The sequence below is a fragment of the Lingula anatina genome, chromosome 3 (assembly GCF_051362555.1).
Source record: "Lingula anatina isolate TDL-2025a chromosome 3, LinAna3.0, whole genome shotgun sequence".
In the NCBI taxonomy this organism is placed as follows: domain Eukaryota; kingdom Metazoa; phylum Brachiopoda; class Lingulata; order Lingulida; family Lingulidae; genus Lingula; species Lingula anatina.
This window is the reverse complement of record NC_141769.1, coordinates 19,870,059-19,891,459: the sequence shown is the minus strand read 5'-3', so window position 1 is coordinate 19,891,459 and position 21,401 is coordinate 19,870,059. Positions and strand designations below refer to the sequence as shown.

General features: G+C 39.5%; 3 protein-coding genes across 4 annotated transcripts in view; 1 reads left to right on the top strand and 2 right to left on the bottom strand.

The window, feature by feature from the left end:
- The window catches only part of LOC106156203 (uncharacterized), a 42,026-nt gene that overhangs the window by 11,238 nt on the left and 9,387 nt on the right, over window positions 1-21,401 (bottom strand). The window lies entirely within an intron of this gene.
- Window positions 447-8,830, bottom strand: LOC106155271 (uncharacterized). Its single transcript, XM_013530013.2, has 3 exons — window positions 8,684-8,830; window positions 5,388-6,866; window positions 447-3,829 (listed from the first exon to the last, which is right to left on the bottom strand). Exons 2-3 carry the CDS (start codon window positions 6,513-6,515, stop codon window positions 482-484), a joined length of 4,476 nt encoding a protein of 1,491 aa, XP_013385467.2. The 5' UTR covers window positions 6,516-6,866; window positions 8,684-8,830; the 3' UTR covers window positions 447-481.
- Window positions 8,052-21,193, top strand: LOC106156211 (uncharacterized). 2 transcript variants are annotated; one of them, XM_087009522.1, is made up of 3 exons: window positions 8,052-8,192; window positions 14,628-15,916; window positions 16,666-21,193. In XM_087009522.1, the coding sequence occupies exons 2-3, from the start codon at window positions 14,825-14,827 to the stop codon at window positions 20,143-20,145; spliced, it is 4,572 nt and encodes a 1,523-aa protein (XP_086865648.1). In that variant the 5' UTR covers window positions 8,052-8,192; window positions 14,628-14,824; the 3' UTR covers window positions 20,146-21,193. The 2 variants fall into 2 exon arrangements, with proteins under 2 accessions (XP_086865648.1, XP_086865647.1); XM_087009521.1 differs by lacking the exon at window positions 8,052-8,192 and adding an exon at window positions 8,939-9,119.

Here is a 21,401-nt window from a genome sequence, read left to right as displayed (position 1 = left end):
AGCATAATTTTTTTTATTATATTTTAACTAGAATTACAAAGAAACGACATTTTAAATAAATCCGGGTCCCCTCTACCTAGGACTAATCGTACGACATATGCTAATTATACAAAAACAAAATGTTTGTAGAATTATTGGGTCCTATACGCAGCACAGATGCAGGCTACGCCACTCCTAATTATTCGGCAACCTTGAAACTATGCTAGCTCGTTTGAATAAACCGTTCTCTGAGCGAAAATTGCTTTTAATCCACGAGTGGCGAAATGCTGACAGTTAGTGTGACTCAAAAATAGAAACCATCACTGAAATAGAATCACCTAATTGCCATCCATGCATTTTACTACACATAAAATGTAGATGGTAAACTTTAAAGAAAGCTTTCGTCGTGTTGAAAGGGTTCGCCTAAACAAACTACTGTACCTGCACAAATTTTATAATAATACACAAAATTGAAATAACTTAACTCTTTTGAGGGTTGTTGTTAAGTTGGTTTCCTTTTCGTCTTTCTGCAAACCTTTCTATTAGCGATCACAAAGAGCAAGGGATTTAGAGCCGAGTTGATAGTCAGAATAAGGACAGCCACCCATTCAGATACATCGGGGGCAATAGAGCCACCAGACACGTTAACTAGGCCCAATATAGTTGCAGGACCCCAGCAAAATAAGTCACTTATCATAATTAAGGAAAGTCCTTTAAAAGAAATTGCGTCGTTTCGACTTCTATCCTCGTGTGATTGTGGCTTAAATGCAAACCTCATTCTGACAATAAAAGCGATACATATGTACACGAGGGCAATCAGGTTGAAAACCACATATATAGCGTTGGAGTATGCCCTGCCTCCAAAGTCAGCTTTACTCAGCGTGAAAGGTAAGCATACGGAATTGTGAACGTAGAAGTATTTAAAGAAATCAATTCCAGTTGTCGGAATGACGCCAAGAATGAGCCAAAACACCCAGCTGCCGAGAAGCAAAGCAACGGCAACCTTTGGAGATATATTCGGAACCTTTTCACTGAATGCAATAGCTATCAGTCTGTCAGTCGCAATTAAAGCCAGGACTGTCACAGCCATTTGACTGGCCAGTAATGACAAACAGCCAGCAAATTGACAAGTAGCGCTTGAAGTCCATACAGCAGAGAATGCAGCAAAACGTCCACGGAATGTGGCGTCCATGGAGCCAATCGTTATCATATAAATGCCCATCAGTAAATTTGCAGTGGCGAGGTTGGTGACATACAGACCCATTGTGGTTAAGTCCCCTTTATACATGACATGGATACTATATATTAAGACACCCATATTTCCAAACAGAGCCGTTAGTCCAACAACCCATACTGCTACTTGAAGAAAACTGTTTTTAAGCAAGTCGTAACAACTAGAAAATTCATCGACTTTTGGTAAACAGTTATCAATTTTGTTTCTTGCCAAGCAGCATATTCCAAAGTTGTCCGACTTCAGTAACTGTGCGCTGAAAGAGTCAAAAGCATTAGTGTCTACCACTACGCCTTCATTCCCAGAAATATCCAAGAGGTTAAGTTTTGGCAAACCTTTAAAAGCTCCATCCTGTACCGCTGAAAGTTTGTTGAAACTGATGTTAAGAGAAGTGATCGCGTCCATCCCTTTGAACGTGCCGCTATATATCGTACGGATTTTAAGGAAACTAAGATCAAGCAATTGAACTTGATTCAATTCGCTGAATGCGCCCACTTCAATTTTGGCAAGAGGGTTCCTCTTCAAATGCAGGTATTTTAAATTGCGGAGGCCAGCAAACGTTTTATCACTTAACAGTTCTATTCCATTATCAGAAATATCTAACTCAATCAGATTATTTAGATGTTGGAATGCATAAACTGGGATAAGTTTCAAGCTGTTTGAGCTTATGTTTAATTTAATCAACATCAAATACCCACTGAAGGTGGTGTTGGTCAATGTTAACTGATTGTTTCCAAATGTAAACGAACGTATATTATTGGGTAGTAAAGGTAATGTCATGAAACCGGCACCGGAGCAATCCGTTAGGTAGCCTCTACACGTGCAATTATTCGGGCACTCGGCAATTTCACACAGCTTTTCGTCATCATCAGAAAGAATGCAATCCACAACACCATTGCACACATCTCTTTGATGAAGACACTGTTTCTCTCCCTTGCAACGAAACCTCCCTGGACAAGTGAAATTGGAACACAGAATGTCCGCCTCGTCTTCTCCTCTGGGACAGTCTTCCTGTCCATCACATACCTGACGTAGCGGTATACAATATGACATGGGGCATTTAAACATACTTGGACATTGATACGTCTCGCAGTTTTGGAGATGTTCAAATCCTCTACATACGTTCAGTGCCTTATACGATTCCTTATCGTGTATGCAAGCCAGATGGCGTGGAAAGCAATGCCCATGCCCTGAGGTACATCGAATATCATTTGCTTTTTGACAATATAACTGTTCAATGATTTCATACCCAACAGATATTCCACAGACACTGTCTTGTATCTCGTCCTCTTGAGAAATTCCTGGGCAGTCTGGAAAGCGGTCATCAGCTGCCTGCGCTCTGATGCATTCGCTGGTATAACACTGAAATCCTTTTTCACAAGAACACGTGTTTTCTGGGCTTTCATCGGACCCGTCGATGCAGTCGGCCGTTAGATCACACACGCTCTCCTGCTTAACACACTGGCCGTTCTTGCACCGGAAGCTGTCACTTCTACATGGCGGGTGAATGCAAAATGACTCGTCGCTACCGTCGACACAGTCGGGTCTGTGATCGCAGACTTTACTTGTAGAAATACAAGAGTTGTCAGCACAGGAAAAACTTCCAAAGTCGCATGCGCAGTTGGCCTCGTCCTCGCCGTCCGTGCAGTCAGGTTCGCCGTCACACAGGTGCACAATGGAGATACACACCCCATCATTACACTGGAACTGGTGTTTCAAGCAGCCGCTAGTTTCCCTTAGAGGCTGCGTCTCACAGAGCACATACATTGAACGCGTGCTGCTGTCATTGAGGCAGTGCGATACTTCTTGTTCCAAAGTGGGCATTGGTCCCAAACCCTGCGCACACGTTCCGCGCTGAGTTCTAATCCACGGTTGCATAAAGTCGGAAAACCGTATTTGTAGTAGTCCTCCGCTCTCCATTGCGAAATCCATTAATAAAGCATCATGATATAGCCAGTGCTGTTCCTTTCCCCACAGCGAAAAATATTCCTGTATTTTTGCGACTTCCAGCGAGGCATCAGTCGGAAGAGAGGCAACATGTCCTTTAAGTGATGCACATTTTGCTGCAGCAGCATAATATGTCATACTCATATTTGGAGTCAAAAACCACTCCCTGGAGTCAGAGCAGACCTGGTATTCTCTTTCGGAGGAAGCGACTGGCCTTATCCCAAAAGTGCTGAGAGTGTATAAGAACAAGCAACGACCTTCAATATATACCCATTTATCGGGACAGTATAGTTCATGTGCCGGTGAGAGTACCTTCACTTTAGCGTCAGCGTTGAAGACGTCCGCGGATACATTTTCATCCCTAAAATGAGCTGTAGCAGAAGTGGCAGGCTTTTTGCAAACTGAGCTCATGCAACAGAACGGTCGGTGGCATGGGACTTTAATCCAATTTGCCCAGCGACTTTTTCCATGCGGGGAGCCATTGGACAAAGGACTAAAAGCCATCATTACTGAGCACTGTAACGTTTCTTGTGCTACCGGCTGGAGAACGTCTTCTTTAAAGACCGCCTTTAAGGAATCTGGGACGCCGTACTGATCATAGCCGTATATCGTGGGCCCATACCACTCTGAATACACATAGGGACTTCCGTCCGTCCAGTTAAACAGGAATGTCTTAACATGAAAGGAAAAATGTCAAATTGAAACAAAGGCAAATTTGCCCCGTACAAGACTACCTGCTGGTAGATAACACGCGTGAAGATAATGGGATGTAACCAACTTTCTAATACCAGCTGCGCTGTAAAATTTGTAAGTGGTCATATAACTTAAGCTTTTGTACTCATTCTCAATCTATGGGTCCATTTGAAGCAAACAGAAATGTGAAACATTAAGTTACAGATTTTTTAGCACATTCTAGTTTTTTCTAAATCTCCGGTGACAGAGAGTGTCGGATTTATAGCTTTTTGCGTAAATCATGGAAAACTTTCCTGATTATTGCTTAGTAACGAAAGTTTCAGCTGCTTGAGTAACGAAAATTTTAAAAATAAAGACCCTTAACCAACAAAAATTAGACTGAGCAAAAGGGGTATTACGAGATGCGCTTTTATTTACTGACACCTTTTGTACTCAAACTCAAGTATATTTTATCAACAATGCCCACTATCGAAGGTTTTGCAAGTTAATTTCTAAGAGAATGCAGTTTTGTCCTATTTCATGTAAATCATTTTATAGTGCCCCGTCTCCATATAACCTAACTTATCATGAATGTAACTGAATTGAAGATTTAATCAATGGCTAAAATATTCCAAAAACATCAAACAACTAAAAATGATGACCGGCGCCAAAGGACGTGATCATGATGAAGCTTTATTTTGCAATTTTTTAAAAACCCGGCGACAACGGGAAAGTAGACGCAGGCTACTTATTGATCACGAATTATTTAAAATAAACCTTCTAGATATTTCTAAGGCGTTAGTCATCATATTCGCTTTCTGGCGTGTGGCAGATTTTCTACTTTAGTAAAAATAAGCTAGATCAATTGGAGAATGTGATGGTGCTGCGTGCAACAGTAAGGAGGTTTAAATTTTTAGTCCGTCTATGTTTTTGGTGAGATAAAGAATCTAGTACTTTTTATTATTAAGTTGCTAGACAGATATGTTACATGTAGTAAAGTTCCACTTGAACAAAATATTCTTCCGCTCGCTTACTTTTCATAAACTTAAAGGGATAATAACTCTTCGTTTTGGCCAAAAAATGAATTTTCCTGGAGTAAACAACAATTTTCCCATGCTTACCAATGGTTAATGAATCCATTTTTACATTCAAAGTAAGTCCCTGGTTTTTTTCTAAAAAGTTTGGTTTTATGTTAAAATCTCTTAAGAGATTATAACAGAGTATAGCCATCAATGGAGGTCACGTGATCTGAAGACAAGCTCAGATATCAGAATAATAGCTATAACTGCTGTTTTCGTCGTAAGACATAATATATTATATTTCTATGAGTTATTCACAATGTTTTTATTGTGAAATATAGATTTCATACGAAGAGTTATTATCCCTTTAAAAAAACTGTTGAATGGGCCCATATATTGAGAATGAGTGTCGGTATGAAAACTTACTTCTGAGGTATTGATTCCATTTTCTGACATATTATAAATCCCACGACATGGTCACCTAGCCACGTTCGAAAGAAATTATACATATAGATTTTAAGTATTAGAGATCGTCTTACCTTCTCTTGCGACTTTAAGCCTATGAAGATGCCACCTCTTTGGTAGTAACTGTCACACATTGTCGCGAAGTACCTCTTTTGGTGATTGTTGATGATTCTGTTGAGGAAACGCATTTCTCCCCTGCTCTGTATGCTGACTAAGTGACCATTTTCAAGACCACATTTGCTTTCAGCTTGCTCCCAAGAAAGACCCCGCGTGAAGGTGGAAAATTTGTAACAGTTTCCTTCAAAAAGAACGTATCCGTTCGTGCAGTGTACACGTTCGACAATTTGTCTTGGGACTGCAGTGTAGTTTACAAAAACATCCTCCAGCAAAGAGGATCCGCATGGCGTCCAGTGCACCGATACTTGGTCGTACCCCCTACTTAAAACGTCATCAGCAGCGGTGCTGTTCAGGTAATGGGTACTCAGCCATTTTTCGCCGTAACCAGTGACGTCATAAAAATCGAACCGGCCACAGGACGACAAATTTGCAGGGATAACTCTGAACTGAAGCACGCGATCCAATGGAACAGTGACACGAAAATTACAAGACTTGTGAGCTTTAGCAAATGGATCATGGTTAACTCTCAACCATCCATCCCATGCCGTAGTTACGGTGTGAGTACACGTGTCCACACGGTCGAAGGGTATGTCCCTCGGGGCTTCGGGATAGATGTTGCCCGAAAATCCGAGTGCTCTCACTTCTTTATTGGTTGAAAATACCATAAATATCTCGCTGTGCGTATTTTCTTTTTCAAATATCAATTGAACATTGAGGAAACTGGACTGGGCAGTACTCTGGTGACCACAGACCGGCCCCCATAAAATGGTATTCCTTGTACCAATTTCAATGAACCGTCTTTCAACGATCACAACGTAGTCATTGTCACAACCAGGAGATTTCTCCAAGTCAAATCTCCGAAAGTGCACACCTACCCTCGTGCCATAAAACAACGGGATAGTTTGAAGTAAATTCAGAGGGTACATGCCGGGAAACAACGGGTCTTCATCACTTTGGAATTTCACTGTATTCGGCCGGTAATATTCGGTCCCGTTAATCTGAGCATTAATGCTCTGAGGTAAGTGGCAGATACTTGCAAGTAAAACACTTGCGATTATTCCACGATGAAAATACATCATTGCCATACTTACAATGTGACGTGTGAATAGTTACCAAATATTGTTACATCAATAAGCGTCATCATTGTTTCCCATTTACGTGAAGCTGCCTTTTTATAGACGTGACCTCTAGAGGTACTTATGCTTGCTTCGTAATGTTATTATCGCGACGGGTGTAAGCTGGGAGAGATGAAAGATTATGCAGTTGGTAATATTCCGCCCACTGAGTGAGAGATGTATAGGCATCAGTTCCTGAAAAAAAAACAGTATGGACTCTATTGGAAAACAACGTTTCTGGTACTTGTATCTTACTTGTTGATATGAGAGAACGAAGGTTCCATCAGGAAAATATCAACAAGTTCCTGCCGAAATGCGGTCCTGAAATGTAAAAAAAACATACGTTTATATTTATATAACAGAATAAATTTATACTTGAGTATGCAATGAAAAACTTAACATGCACAATTATTTTGTCTGATTTACTGTACTGGGTACATATGTCTTTTTACCTTCGTTAATTCGAGCATTTTTATATTTGCTAGCTTGATTCTTATCTTATTCACCTGTGGACAAATGACGTAAAGTAGATTTACATATTTTGACCTGTTCTTTCATTTGTCGAACTTTTTCTCAGTAGAAAACTGCACTCCGCTGATATCGCAAAAAAAGCTACTGTACAATAATACGCCTCTTTACTTTTGAACACATTTTGTCTATTGTTTAAAATTACCACCTTCCATTTTACCAGTCTTGACAGGTGAATGTGTATTGTGCGAGTGAAACAACCTTCAGGCAAATTGAAAAAAAAAACAACAACTAAATAACCGTTAAATGCTACTTTAGAGCCAGGTACATGTAAAAAACCACAAACGTACATAATAACTGGATTCTGTACACAAGGGCACCATGTCATTTTAAGCTGAATAATAACCCACCGTACCTGTTTTGAATATTTTCTACTTCAGATGCGGTGGAAGCTGCCACGCCGTATTAACTTATAATTCGGTATATATCACTACTAAATGAGCCACGATAACTTGTACTAGCTGTTACAAGTACCGGTACTTGTACAACTACATAACACCTTGTTTATCTGCCGCAACAATGAAGTGCAATATACCCCAGTTAGGCACCTTATTGCAATTATTGTCCCACAGTGAATTACAGACCGCGGGCCTCCGCCAAGGCAATGCAATTATCATTATTCTCATTAATTAATTAATTAATTAATTAATTGATTATCACAGAAATCTAATCGATTCTGAGAATGACCAATTTTGACTTGTCCTTAACATTTCATGAAATGTGTAAAAGCCTGGTCATAATGTTTCGAGCGTGGCTCTTTACAAGCAAACGTACCCCTGATCGTAGACAAAAAAATTATCTGTTGTGTGTGGTCTTTGTGTCGTCTGCCGGTATCTATTTCTCTCAACCGGAGCCTAGCTGTCTGACGGCGCCATTTCTGAATTTTCGTGCAAACGTTCTAACTGGCCAGAAATATAAACTAGCTTAACCAGGTAATTATCTGTGAATATCTTGTGATGAAAACATCTCTGCGGTCCGGACAGACGGTAGGGGACTGTGGCGAGGACAGTCAACAGCAACATCACGCGCCTTTGAACTTACACTACGTGCCCTGACACCACAAGCCTCTCACCTTGGTCATTTACATGTGTGAGAGAAAACAGTGGTTCACCTGTCACGGTAAGATGACACTTTACAATTCTATCTTGAGGTGAAATATATCCTAGCATAGTAGAAGGAACTCTCTCCCACTCCCCCTCCTCTCTCTCGGAAGATTTAGTCGAGTACACTGTAGATTAAGGTTACTGTCTGATCAATGGATGTGCTAGCTGTTACAAAAATGTTGAAGGCGATAGTGTAATTCTGCACAGTATAGAGGGCCCCATATTTCAGAGGGTGAATTCGGGATAAGTGTCAAAGTAACGAAGTAAGCTACCACAGAAAAGATACGAGCATTTACGGGTGTGATATACTTATCCACACGGCACTTCAAGTCAAGTAACGAGTGAGATGTTAAATATAGACACAGCTGACTAAAAGACTATCTTTCTAATCTACAATGACGTCAAAATCACTTTCATCATGAAAAAAAATGTCACCTTTAACAAAGGTACCTCTCCGCGCCCTGTCTAATTATCAACAGGACAGACTTTCACTGTAGCACAACTTACATGTATCTACTGCCGGATATTCACTCTGTTAGAACAGTTAGAAGGACAAGTAGCGCACCTTTTTAAACACTTGTCCTAATCGGTGTTACCCAGCAGCAGTCACATACCGCTATCCTACGGTAGGTCCTTGTTAAGGTCTCGGTTCGGTGTAAATAACAAGATATTTGCTCAGATCAGGGTCGAATATATATTCCCTGGCATGGGGCTACTGGCCAATAAACGCGCTCCATTCATGGCAGCCCTTACAGTGCGACGCATACCTGTAGTTACCTTAGATTGGTTCTCCGGATCAGGACATTCACATCGGTACACGATGAGTAAACTAATTATTTCTACGTAGCATTATAGAGTTATACTCCATACCAACATATTGACAATGCGACATCGGCTCTCGGACCACATGTATTTAGGCCCTGCAACTCCTCGAATTAACCAGGTATGTACATGTAAAATACAATATAATGTAAATTTATACACAACTGTGCCTACAAGTAACACATTCCATAAATTGGTCAGTGTTCGCCAACTCTACTGGTCGGCTGACTGGTACATTCCGATGTCACATTGTGACCCATAGTCCATTTTTACATGTATGACATTTTTTGGTAAACTATGTGGTTTCTCTACGGCTTCCGTCCACAAGCCACGGTTGTTCTACATGTTTATTCAACCATTTCATGCAGCAATACCGGTGTCATGTACCAGAAGGTCCCCCATGACAGAAAGTCCGGGACCCGTTATTTCAGAAACCAGGGGTCCTACGGACCCCTGGTTTCTGAAATAACGAGTCCCAGACTCTGTATCATGATAATTGAATATAATATACAGGGTCCCCCGGACCCTGCATTTAACCGGACCCTACGTTTCATGACAGCTATCACGAAACACAGAGTCCGCCCGTCATACAGAAGAACTTGGTCTAAAAGCTAGGGTCCTACTGTAGAATAGTAGATATTTAGTAAAAGCGCTTTATATTGACAATCTGGGTATAATAGAATTATAAAAAAGCAAACCCTTGATGCAAGTAAATGTAATATAACAAAACGGCGGTGGTTTGCACAACGACCTGGTGGTGTAGTGGACAGCGACACGGGAGATAAGCCTACTATGGTATCCAACGACAGGGAAGTATGCAGAAATTAAACAATATGTTGGTTCGAGTCCCACATTAGAGTCACTCTTGTTTTTTAAATCTATAGTTAAATATTTAACTTACTGTCCATTTATAATGTGTCATTCCGCAATAATATGTGTTATACTCACTTTTGATTACATTCCATACCTTTTTTAATTGGACTTACTTAAAATATTTCACACATATCCCATTGCATTGTGATGCTTTGGACTATATACACGCGTGACTTATTTGATTACCACTCGCACATGTTTGCAAGCTAGTGATACACAATTAAATGAATCGATGCTAAACTGTGCAAAACGTTCCTTTTATTTAGACTATACGCGTGACTTAGGCTACAATGACATAAATGTGTGACATAAATGTGTGACAGCTAGCGTTATACAGTGCATCAATGCCAAATTGTGCAAAATATGTATTTTCTGGAAACTGACGAAATTAATTAGTTATTAAATATACATGCTTATGGAGTGTAATTAAAAATGTACTCATTTAATTTTGTTTACCAATTTATATAAAGTTTTAATTTAAGTTGCATAACCTAAATTAAAATTGAATCAACCCAAAAGGAATGTGTTCCATGTTTCTCAGGGTATAAAATGGCTAGCTCTTCGCGATGTCTTACTCTGTCAGCATGGATTTTCAAGCAGTGCGACCTTATTTACAACATGGCAGGTACAGAAGACGAACAACCGACAATCAGAAAAGAGCAATAAGGAGAAGCGCTGCAAACCATTATAAATTAATTATAAGTTTTATACATTAATACTCGTTTAACTTCAAGACTGTTTAATAAAAGCGAAACTTACATGTACATTTAAGGTACATATTAACATTTCTGTTTTAGCTCGAAAGCTGCTGCTTATATTACAGAGCTGTAAGAAAGATACATGCAGTTGGAGTAGAGAGTGGAAATGAAGAGAGGAAGAAGGGGAGATGGAGGAAAGTAGTAGAAAGCGAAGATAAGAAAACTGCCTTGTTACAAGAAATGCACGACAAAGAGAAAATGACATTGAGGAGAAAAAACAATTACAATATTGATTAATAAAATAAACATTTTTGTAAAATCAGGAAGTTCACCAAGGGCACTTATGTATTCTGAATAAATTTATATTTCTTAAGTGATGTTCTTTCTCAATTGCATACAAAAGATAATCCTGCAAATTAGTTTATGAAATGCGAACAATGCACATTTATACTACGCGTTACACTTTAACAGAGGTTAAGAATGTTTATTTTACCTTTAATCCTTATAATTCTTCCCTCTGTATCAGTTAACAATATGTTTTAAGTGTGAGATTTCATTATTGCTCTTCAATGCGGACTTTCAGTATTAAAACGTAGGGTCCTAGGACTTTCCGTACTGAAATAGAGTGTCTAGGGGGACTCTACATTTCAGAACATAGAGTCCGGGACCCGTTATTTCGAGACAGGGAGTCCGCCGGACTCTCAGTTTTAAAACACCGGGTCCGCCGGACCCTAGAATGGTAGGACTCTGTGTTGCTTGACACCGGTTTTGTTAACGTGAATTCATTATACAGTACCACCGCCCATTATTTCCATCTAGTTAATTCAGGTAAGCTATCAGTACATTTACCATTAATTTTACTGGGAAATGCAAAAGTAGCATGTGCCCTTTTAATTAAAATATTCAGAAACTTTTCGTAGGACCCAAGATTTCTTTTAAGTTGTAAATAAATGATAGTCACATTTCTTAAGGGATATTTGGAAGCTAGAGGGTGATAAACGATTTTGTTCTACTTTAAGACAGATATTCAGGCATTAAATTCACAGGCCCTTAGCACAGACAAGCATATAAGACGCATACATGTACACTAGTAGCAGTCCCCAAGATGTGTCGCACAAAAGATATCGCGTTCTACTTGCCTATCAGTTTAACTCCTCTTCCGTTTTGTCCATTTTGAGGTCCGCATTCACATTTTATGCGTGTAAGGGAGCGACTTGAACATCACCACTGTCTCATATTTTGATGTATAGGTTATACAAAGTTGGTTAGTTTGACGCAAGGGCATATTTTTTAGAGAAATTTTGAGATTGGTTAGCGTGCATTTTCCTTTCAATGTTATGAGTTCTCGTACTGCTGTATTCGTATTTGAACCGAAGACCTGTCCTGGATTTGATATACAGCCTAAGGGTGATATACTTATTCCTACTGTGGTCAGTACAGTTGTGGCTGTTTTTATGCTTTCTAATTTCCCCTTTTTATATACACTGGCTTTCTTAATATATTTTTCTTTTGTCCTCTTGACGAGAGCGTATAATATTGCATGCATGTTGCCTTTTTTTCTTGTTGTTTTTTCTTGTTCTTTCTTGTTGCCTCTTGATAAATCTTTCTTTACAAATATTTATTCTCAACAAGAACATATAACATTGTCTGTAGTTTTAACTATTTTCTTTGTTGGCGTTTACGCTATTTACTACGCTGTGTTACGTTAATAAACACATTTAATTTGTACACAAATGACACTACTCACTCAAAATACCATGAAATTATAATTTACTCCATTTGACTCTTAGAAAATTGTACTCTTGCTATATCATTTGCTGCACGCCGAATATATTACAGATACAGCATCAAATGTATTTTCGGAAGTATAATAAGCAGGGGTGGATCCAGGATTATTTGAAGGGGGGTCCGCGGATGCGAAAGGCGCCCCACCCCCACCCCACTGTTTGTCGTAGGGTTCAGGGCGCGCTGAAGGGCCCCGAATATATCTGGTATTTTAGAGGGCGAACGGTGCCATTTGGTACGGTTTAGTACTATAAATCAGCTAGTCAAAATTCTAATTCAGGACGAAAATGCAGGACCCCTCTGATACCCCCCCCCCCACTAAATCCACCACTGATAAGCTTTCATTTAAACTCTATATGATTGTCTATTTGGTTAAAAGGTTATGATTTCGTTATGGACGCACATTTTCTACATGTTTAAATGGTTGATTTAAGTTCTAAATTAATAATAATCATAATTGTTAATAATATTATTATGAGTGCTCTACGTTCGTCTTAGTGCTTTGTACACTATCAATGTTTAAGATAAAAAAATTAAAATTAAATAAATACGCGTACCATGTTCAATGGCTAATTCCGAATCTTGAAAGTCATTTTTATTGCTTTGAAATCATTCAAAATATTGTTAAATATTGAAAGTTTTAGAATTTGTTTGAAAACTGACAACACTCCTTCTAACACTTAAATGCGTATGCGTCATCAAATACATGTAACAACTAACACATTTAAAGGCATTTGCGAAACAGACAGGTGTGTCCATACAGTTTGTGTGTAAGGATTTCACGAAAAGACATTGCTATGGTTACTTAAGATCTAGATTATCAGTTTTAATTTAAAAGCATTGTTTGGAAGGCTGTGCAAGGTTTTGGAGTCACCCAAATAGTTCATCATCTCTGGTAATTATCTATCTTGACAGGCACGGTGTATACAATAGTTACTTTGTATTGATACGGTTACTATATGTTTGATGAAAAAAAGGAAAACAAATAGCCTGCGACAGTTTAATCGGCATTAGCCATGGGTAAACATTAGTCTTTAATAAAAGAAACACCTAAAATGATTCATTGCGCTAGAGTGCACGCACGGGTCGATCGTATTAACTCATGGTGTAATATCTGTCAAATTTATGGGGCATCCACACTCATCAAAGATAATTGTTGTCGTAATTGAGACAGATTGCACTAAAAGCCACATTAAAACCCGTTTGGGCCATCAGCCTAATTAGCCGCGGTCACTTGTAAATTAGTCTCTTTGCTTTTAACAATCAACGCAAGGTATTTAAAAGGCCATTTGACTAATTTGTCGTTTTGATACCTTCACGGAAACGGAACGTTTGCATTGACATGTTATTATCTAAGATAACCAGTGTTATTTCAAATATCCCTTGTGCTTGTCATCCCAATTAAACAAAACTTAAAAAGTCCATCTTGTGACACAAGGCGCGGCGTTTATTTCAGTCGCCGACTAGTCGCCCGTATATCTACTAAATAGATGAGAAAAAATTAATGGCTCTGAGACTTTTTATCTGATGAACCTTAGATAGGTCCATAGAAGGGATTCAAACAATTCGGTCAAACAGCAGAGGACTGCAAAAATAGAAGCAGTACAATTTGCTTCAATTATGTGGTCATATTGTCTAAGTTTCATTATTATCTGCATTTTGAAAACAACCAACAGAACAGAAGTTCGACCAAAATACAACATGGATGGATACACTTAATTTGATAACTGCATCTCACTTCTAATTTACTCAATATGGTAGTTTGAGAATTGTCTTTGATCTATCATTACATGCCTTGTTTCATTGCACGGCCATTTGGTCTGACCAAATACTATGGAAATATCAATTAAAGGAATTGGATGTTGATTTAGTGCTCCATTCCCATTAGGACAGTGCTGTGTTCGCGCTGGTTACGATGCTTTTTTATCAATCCAACCAATAAAAATGCAAATAGAATTGTATTCCTTACCAATTGCCTTCATTGCTGTATCACATTTATTTTAACATTTAATGAAAGAACCATATCACTTAATGTCTTAATCATAACATACACATACACCACACTCCTAATAATTCATTTGGGTTGTATTTAATTGCCTCTATTGTAATTGGTTTGGGTTCATTGTTGTTCGAACCTGTTGTAGAGAAATATGTAAGCGCCATGATAAATAAGGCCTTTATTGTGATCGATTGCGAAAGTAGCACTTAAGTCAATTGCTATGCTATTTCCCTAATTGGTTAATTGTCCTTTGTTTTTATTTTCTCGTTTGCAGAGAGAAGAAACAAATCCGCCTAGAGGACGCCATAAGTGAGAACTTTACCTGAGTCTCCAGTTGTATCCATTCACAGGAGAATATTGTCAAATCACGAATTTTACCATTCACCAATTAACACTTTTTGTGAATATATATTTGAACGGCACTACTTGCCCATAACATATAAACCAAGCGAAAACCTGAAAAGCAAAATCATGTCGGCTGGGATAATTTTCCTTATTCTGGCAACATTGGTATTTTCACCAGAAATGAGCTTAAGTCAGCTTAGTGGTCCACAGCTAGCAGAGAACGGACTCCATTTTCAAAGCCAAGAAGACACGCACCGTCCTGGGCTATACCCATTGAATTTCATGCAGACGATACCTTTACATAATGGATCTCAAGAAAGGCACGATCTAGTCGGAGTCTTTTTTGAACAATTTTTCTTAGAATATTCACCAGGATGTGACAACGACTACGTTGTGATTATGAAGCGTGTTTTGGAAGATAATGAAATATTATGGGGACCCATTTGCGGCCAACACGGGGCATTTATGAGAACCTTCGATCCGAACATCTTCAATGTCATGCTACTTTTTAAACCAATCGGACACTTGGATATGATCTTCAGCAGTGATTTTGAGATACCCTCAACAGGTTTTACTGGATATGTCCTCAATATCAGCACGATGAATGATTTTTTACCGTGCACACATTTCATTGAATCATTGAGGGGTTGGATCAAAGTACAAAGCGGTATTACAAACGGAATACCTCAGTGTAAATTTTACCTAACTGCCCCTGCGGACCACGTAATTAATGTAACAGTTCCTATTCATGAAAACGAAACGTGCGGGGATTTTACTTTTTATGACAATGATGAAGGGGTGGAAAAACTTCTTGGTAAACACCAGGTGAACAGAACTTCGACAATATTTTCTATTCACGGCAACACGGACCAAATGGTTATTACGTTCACAGAATGTAGTGGATTCTTTGGAGATATAATAGCAAACTACGTTGCTGTTCCCCGGGAGAGAATGGAGAGTAGCCTTTGTCCTGGTGCTTACAAACTTTTTGAAGGTTTTTGTTACTCATTTAAAAGATATTCTGCGCCCTTGACTTGGCAGAAAGCAGAACGCGACTGTGTAGAGGAGAACGCCCATCTTGTCAGTATCCAAAGCAGACGAGAGATGCGCTTCCTTAACAGGTTGCTGAACAGTCATGGTGTGCTGCATGTAAACGATGTCTGTGATTCCTATCACACAAACAGCGGCGTTTTTATTGGGTTACAATCCACTGATGGGGTAAGTATATACGTACATAAATGCCGGCGCTACAATTGTTAGAAAATTCAGTCAGGTCAGTGACGCACCTATTTTGAGTACATTTGCATAAGAATTTTATATCACTCTTTCATTTAATAATTGGTCTTTCTTTCATTGGATGGAACAATAGTGTAAAACAACATGTGACGGAGTAAGTCAGAATTGTGCAAATAATACAGGACAAATTTGAGCGGCACTTGACTTAGAGCGACACATTTTTGTGGAATGACCCAGAAGAGCTGCTATATGTACATGTATGATAATTAACTTTTACATTATTAAAGGCTGAAAATAGTGGTAATGTGGGTAGATATAAGTAAGGAGGTTACCTTGAGAGCGGTACCCAGTAGGAACTAGATCCCCTGCATAGCGTGGACCTTCCACGCGGCATAAAAGAGCGCCAGTATTTGGCGAAAACCGCATCCAAAGTTTTCATCAGAAAAAACATATTGGGCATTTTTAAATATCATCCGTGTACATATAAAAGTCATTTGTCCAGCAAAACGTGGTAAAATTGACAAAGACTTTTCAGTTCTTATTACGTCTGTTTAAATAATTTGTGTATCAGTATATAAAGAGTTATAAGACCAGCTAGACTCACATTCCACACGCAATGAAACGCCATGTTTTTCTCAAACACAACTTTACGTTTTATGAATTATATCCCCTTGTTTTCTCATATGTCCCTACGAATTTTGTTTTGGTTTTAAAGTCAATATTTGTTTCAGTTAACTATATTCAACTGGACTGACGGGAGTGCGTATACATATGCAGAATGGTACGGGCCTGTGAAATACGGATTCAATGAATACGATATTCCCGATTTCGTTGAAGCTGTTGTGATGGAATACCTTTTACAACCGGTTCCAGACCGTACTCTTACGTGCTCGTTAATGATGCCTTTTTATCCAGAAAAAGGACATCCACATGGGAAAAGTCGGTGGGCAAACTGGGCTAAAACACCTTGCCAGCGACCTATTTGCTGCATGAGCTCCGTTTGCAAGAAAGCAGCCAATCCTTTGGACGTCGGACTGAACCAACCAACGACGAATCTGCCCCACATAGCTCTGGTCCCAACAACGAATATAAGTGCACTGAAAAGTAAAGAGTCTTTCACACCAAGACATTACTGCCCCGAGAAATGGGTGTACATCAGCGGGCGATGCTTTCACTTGTATCGACTAGATAATTTCGGATTGCTTCATGTAGCCCTGACGGATAAAACTAAATACCTCACGTATTCCCGATCCTACCACTGGTTCACAGAAGGTAAATACAATCTCACTTTTAGAAGTGCAGTAGAAAGGTGCAAATCTATCGGGGGAGAAGTGGCAATATTCGATGATTTCTCATTCTCGAGTAGCGAATTTATACAATATTATCATAGGATCTGGGCCAAAGAAACTCAGTGGGTGAACCAGAGCGCCATCTTAGGATCTGGTACCGAAAGAAATGCCAAAATGTTTTCTCATTTTGAATCCCCTTGGTTCCGACTGCCTTCCGGAGCATGTGCACGCTCGTCAATGCCTGGACAAATGCCCGGATGGTTTATGTCACAGCCATATAACAACTGCATGTCTGACACAACACAAGGTTCTCTTTTTGCTCTCTGCGAGACGGCTGTGCTATCAGAAAAACAAGACTGTTCCACTAATCAGTACCGGTGTAGTGACGGGACATGTATATCTGTGAGAAACATTTGCGACGGGGAAAATGATTGTCTACGCGGAGAGGACGAACTCAATTGTTTTTGTGGTACAGATAGCTTTCGCTGCACGAACGCTTCATGCATTCCTATAAGTAAGGTGTGTGATCACGTGTCTGACTGCGCAGACGGAAGTGACGAAGACTGGTGCTTATTTCCAGCTTGCAATGAAAAACAGAATATATGCCCTCATGGACAATGCAAAAACACAGCTTCCCCATGCAATCTAAGTAGTGGACTCAAAAACCCTGACGGTTCTCACCTCGGCTCTTCCCCAGTGAACTCAACACAACTGGACGCATGCGCCAATGGCTTCCAGTGCTATACGGGTGAATGCGTGCCCGCTAAAAGTATCGACGACCGGTACCCTGACTGTCCGGGCTTCTCCCAGGAGGACGAGCCTGTGCTTGCCATGCCAAATGAGGGTGAAACCAACTGCGGAGTGGGCATATTCGCTCGACCAATAAACCTAACGTACTGTCCATCTCTTGACCAAATTAGATGCACCCCTGGCCACACAAGTTGCTTCCCACGACACTTAGCTTGCATTCACGATAAAGAGCAAGTGAAAGCATTAAACACGTGCAGACATTTTGAGCATCTTCAGCAGTGCCAGACGTATGAATGCCCCAGTATGTTTAAATGTTCGAACACATACTGCATTCCACTGCGACAGGTCTGCGACGGAGAAAAAGATTGCCCTCGCGGGGAAGACGAGGATGAGGCGAGATGCACCAATTATACGTGTCCAGGTCATTTTCGGTGTAGAGGAGAACGACAGTGTTTGCACCAGAGTGAGGTATGCAATGGTGTAGTGAATTGTATACATTCGAATGACGACGAAGTTTTCTGTGATATAAATGCGACCTTACCCAGTAGTTGCAAGCACAAAGGATACTTTCTGGACTGTACGGGGCAAGGACTAAGTTCCATACCAAAGTACTCTCCCGATATCAGAGGACTGGCTTTTGCAAGAAACAATCTCTCCCTTAGCAATGAAACATTTAATGGACACTTCTTATTAGTTAGATTGAATATAAGTTTCAATAATTTGAAAATGATTCCCCCAGGTGCATTTTCACACTTGAACAATGTTATAGATTTGGATCTGTCTTACAATCAGATAACGGATTTTGTCGCTAATTGCTTTACCGGACTGGTCAATCTTAAGAACCTGATTCTTGAAGGGAACCCCTTGCAACATATAGAGCCTGGCGCATTTGAAGGCTTAAGTAATTTGAAAGTTTTGAACCTCAGCTTCCTGAACATCCAGACTTTGGCCCAAAATACTTTTAGGGGCTTAAAGACTCTATCCATTCTTAACATAAGCTTTAACACATTGTCGTCCGTGGCAGACGGTGCATTTAAGGGTCTACCAAGGCTACATGAATTAGATATGACGGGTAACAAGGACGTACTAGTTAAACCTGACGCATTTCTAGAATTTCAGGCAGACTTGTTAAAGGCAGACCAATTTGGCATTTGTTGCCTGGCTCAACGAAAAGGTAAAGTTGACGTTTGTTTTCCACCAAAAGACGAGTTCTCCTCCTGTTCCGACCTGTTGCAAAATCAATTTCTGCAGGTGTCCATTTGGGTTATGGGAATTTTGGCATGCTTGGGAAATGCAGTCGTCCTCATATATTGGCTAAGAAAGAAAGAATCTGCTGCCTCTAGTATACTGGTGATGAACCTTGCATTGGCGGATCTTTTCATGGGGGTGTACCTTATCATTATAGCCGCAGCGGATACAATCCACCGTGGAATATATGCCTCACATGCTGTCAAATGGATGTCTAGTGGTATGTGTAAATTTGCAGGGTTTATGTCCATGGTTTCCAGTGAAATGTCCGTGGTGATCTTAGTTTGTATTACGGCGGATAGACTGGTGTCTATCGTTTATGCCATGAAGATGAAAAAGATTGGTACGAAAAAAAGCTTACTGATGGCTGGTGTTAGTTGGGTGTTATTTCTGATTTTAAGTGCAGCTCCTCTCATAGAAGTGGGGTATTTCAAAGATTTTTACGGGCACAACTCAGTCTGTTTACCGTTCACTTTGAGCAGGGTTGAGTTCGGGGGCAGGGAATACGCCTACGTAATATTCGTATTTTTCAATTTTGCTGCCTTTCTTTTCATGTTTTCTGCGTATGTCGCCATTTTGAAATATGTGTACGAATCACGCAAGCACTCAGGGAGAGAGGAGACAGATAGGGATGTACAGTTATTAAAAAAGATATCCCTGATTTTGATAACCGACTTCTTGTGCTGGGCCCCAGTTACAGTGCTGGGGATTTTGAGCATGGCAGGCGTCCCAATTAGTCCCGAGGTCTCAAGTTGGGTCGCGGTCTTTATCTTACCTATCAACTCCGCCATGAACCCGATATTATACACTCTCGCCAATATCAAGATATGTGGGAAGCTAAAGAAGAAATGGCGCAATTCCCTTTCTAATTCATATACTAAACACAGTTCTAGCAAGGAACACACTGCTGAGACAAAAATGTAATAAGAAGATTAAAGCAGCATTTGTCCCAAACTTCAGATTTTTTTCTCTGGTATTTAACAACTATAGTGCCCATTAGTAATTTTTAAATTATGTGAAACTTGTTGTCCATTCTTTTGGAAGTTATCGACAAAAAAGAGGCTATCTATTACAATGTACCTAGAAAGATTTATTTCTATGGTAAAAGAAACTCATATTTCAACAAAGTTTTATATTTTAATTGGTAACAGAGAAAAATCTGATCTCAGGGGTTGAAGTCGTGGGAACACCTGACCTAATAATCTGAACCAGTATCCAAAACATGTAGTGACTCCCTTTATTTTGATACACTAACTTGGTGTTGCGTTGTACACGTGTTTTATGTACTTTATGATGAATCTTTATAGACAGTAAATGTATGTATAATTTTGAATCATGCATATGTGTGCATGAGTATTTGTCGCAACATGATACCATTGCGGATTGTAGGTACCCCGGTAACTGAACATACAAAAATATTATGATAACCATTTCACAGTTCGTTCTTCGCCCAAGGGAACCACCCAAATAAGGTATTTTAATTATATTAAATATATTAAAATTGGAACCTAGCCAAATTTCATCGACACGCTTCGCAAATAAAAATATTGCCAACTTAAAGATCTGGTTAATATAGCCTAAACCACCTAAATGAACTCGTATTGATTTTTACCGATACATTAGGGCTTGTGAATAGGAGTAAGACTCCGAAGCGTATAGTAAAATGTAATGCCACATGCAGTCAAACTGGTGCTGTACAGAAACACCATCTCGAAATGAAAAGGACCATATATACTCCATTTGGCGAAACCTCACTAATTTATATCATCAAGTGTTATATACTACGGGTCTATCAACGCTGGTGCTAGAGAGTCGTGTTATTGAACTAATTGATCAATCACATCTAAAGGCAGCCCCACAAGCACCACATTTGGTGTTAATTTGAATTAGAGCAAATCAACATATTACGTGGCAAATAATTCAACTACTGTATGTTGTTCATTTGTATAATAAATAGAAATGATGAAACGAGTGGTATGTATTATTTATTTTTTTCTAATTTATTAAATTGGCTTGAATTCTTGTTGTGCTGACATAGCTCTCATTTACTAACATTGGTTTAATATAAAAACAATTCCTCAAAAATTGGCATCTAATGGATAAAAGCTTACCAAACCTTAGGCCCTGGAATAATAAATGTAACCACTATAAGACAAAGCTATCCCACGCACACTGTATGG

Bases quoted from the DNA above. Each gene is read 5' to 3' on its own strand.
- LOC106155271 (XM_013530013.2), bottom strand. From the start codon at position 6,515: ATGGCAATGATGTATTTTCATCGTGGAATAATCGCAAGTGTTTTACTT. The intron at 3,830-5,387 runs GTAAGACGATCT...TTTCATGTTAAG, and splicing joins GCTTAAAGTCGCAAGAGAAG to ACATTCCTGTTTAACTGGAC.
- LOC106156211 (XM_087009522.1), top strand. From the start codon at position 14,825: ATGTCGGCTGGGATAATTTTCCTTATTCTGGCAACATTGGTATTTTCA. The intron at 15,917-16,665 runs GTAAGTATATAC...TATTTGTTTCAG, and splicing joins GGTTACAATCCACTGATGGG to TTAACTATATTCAACTGGAC.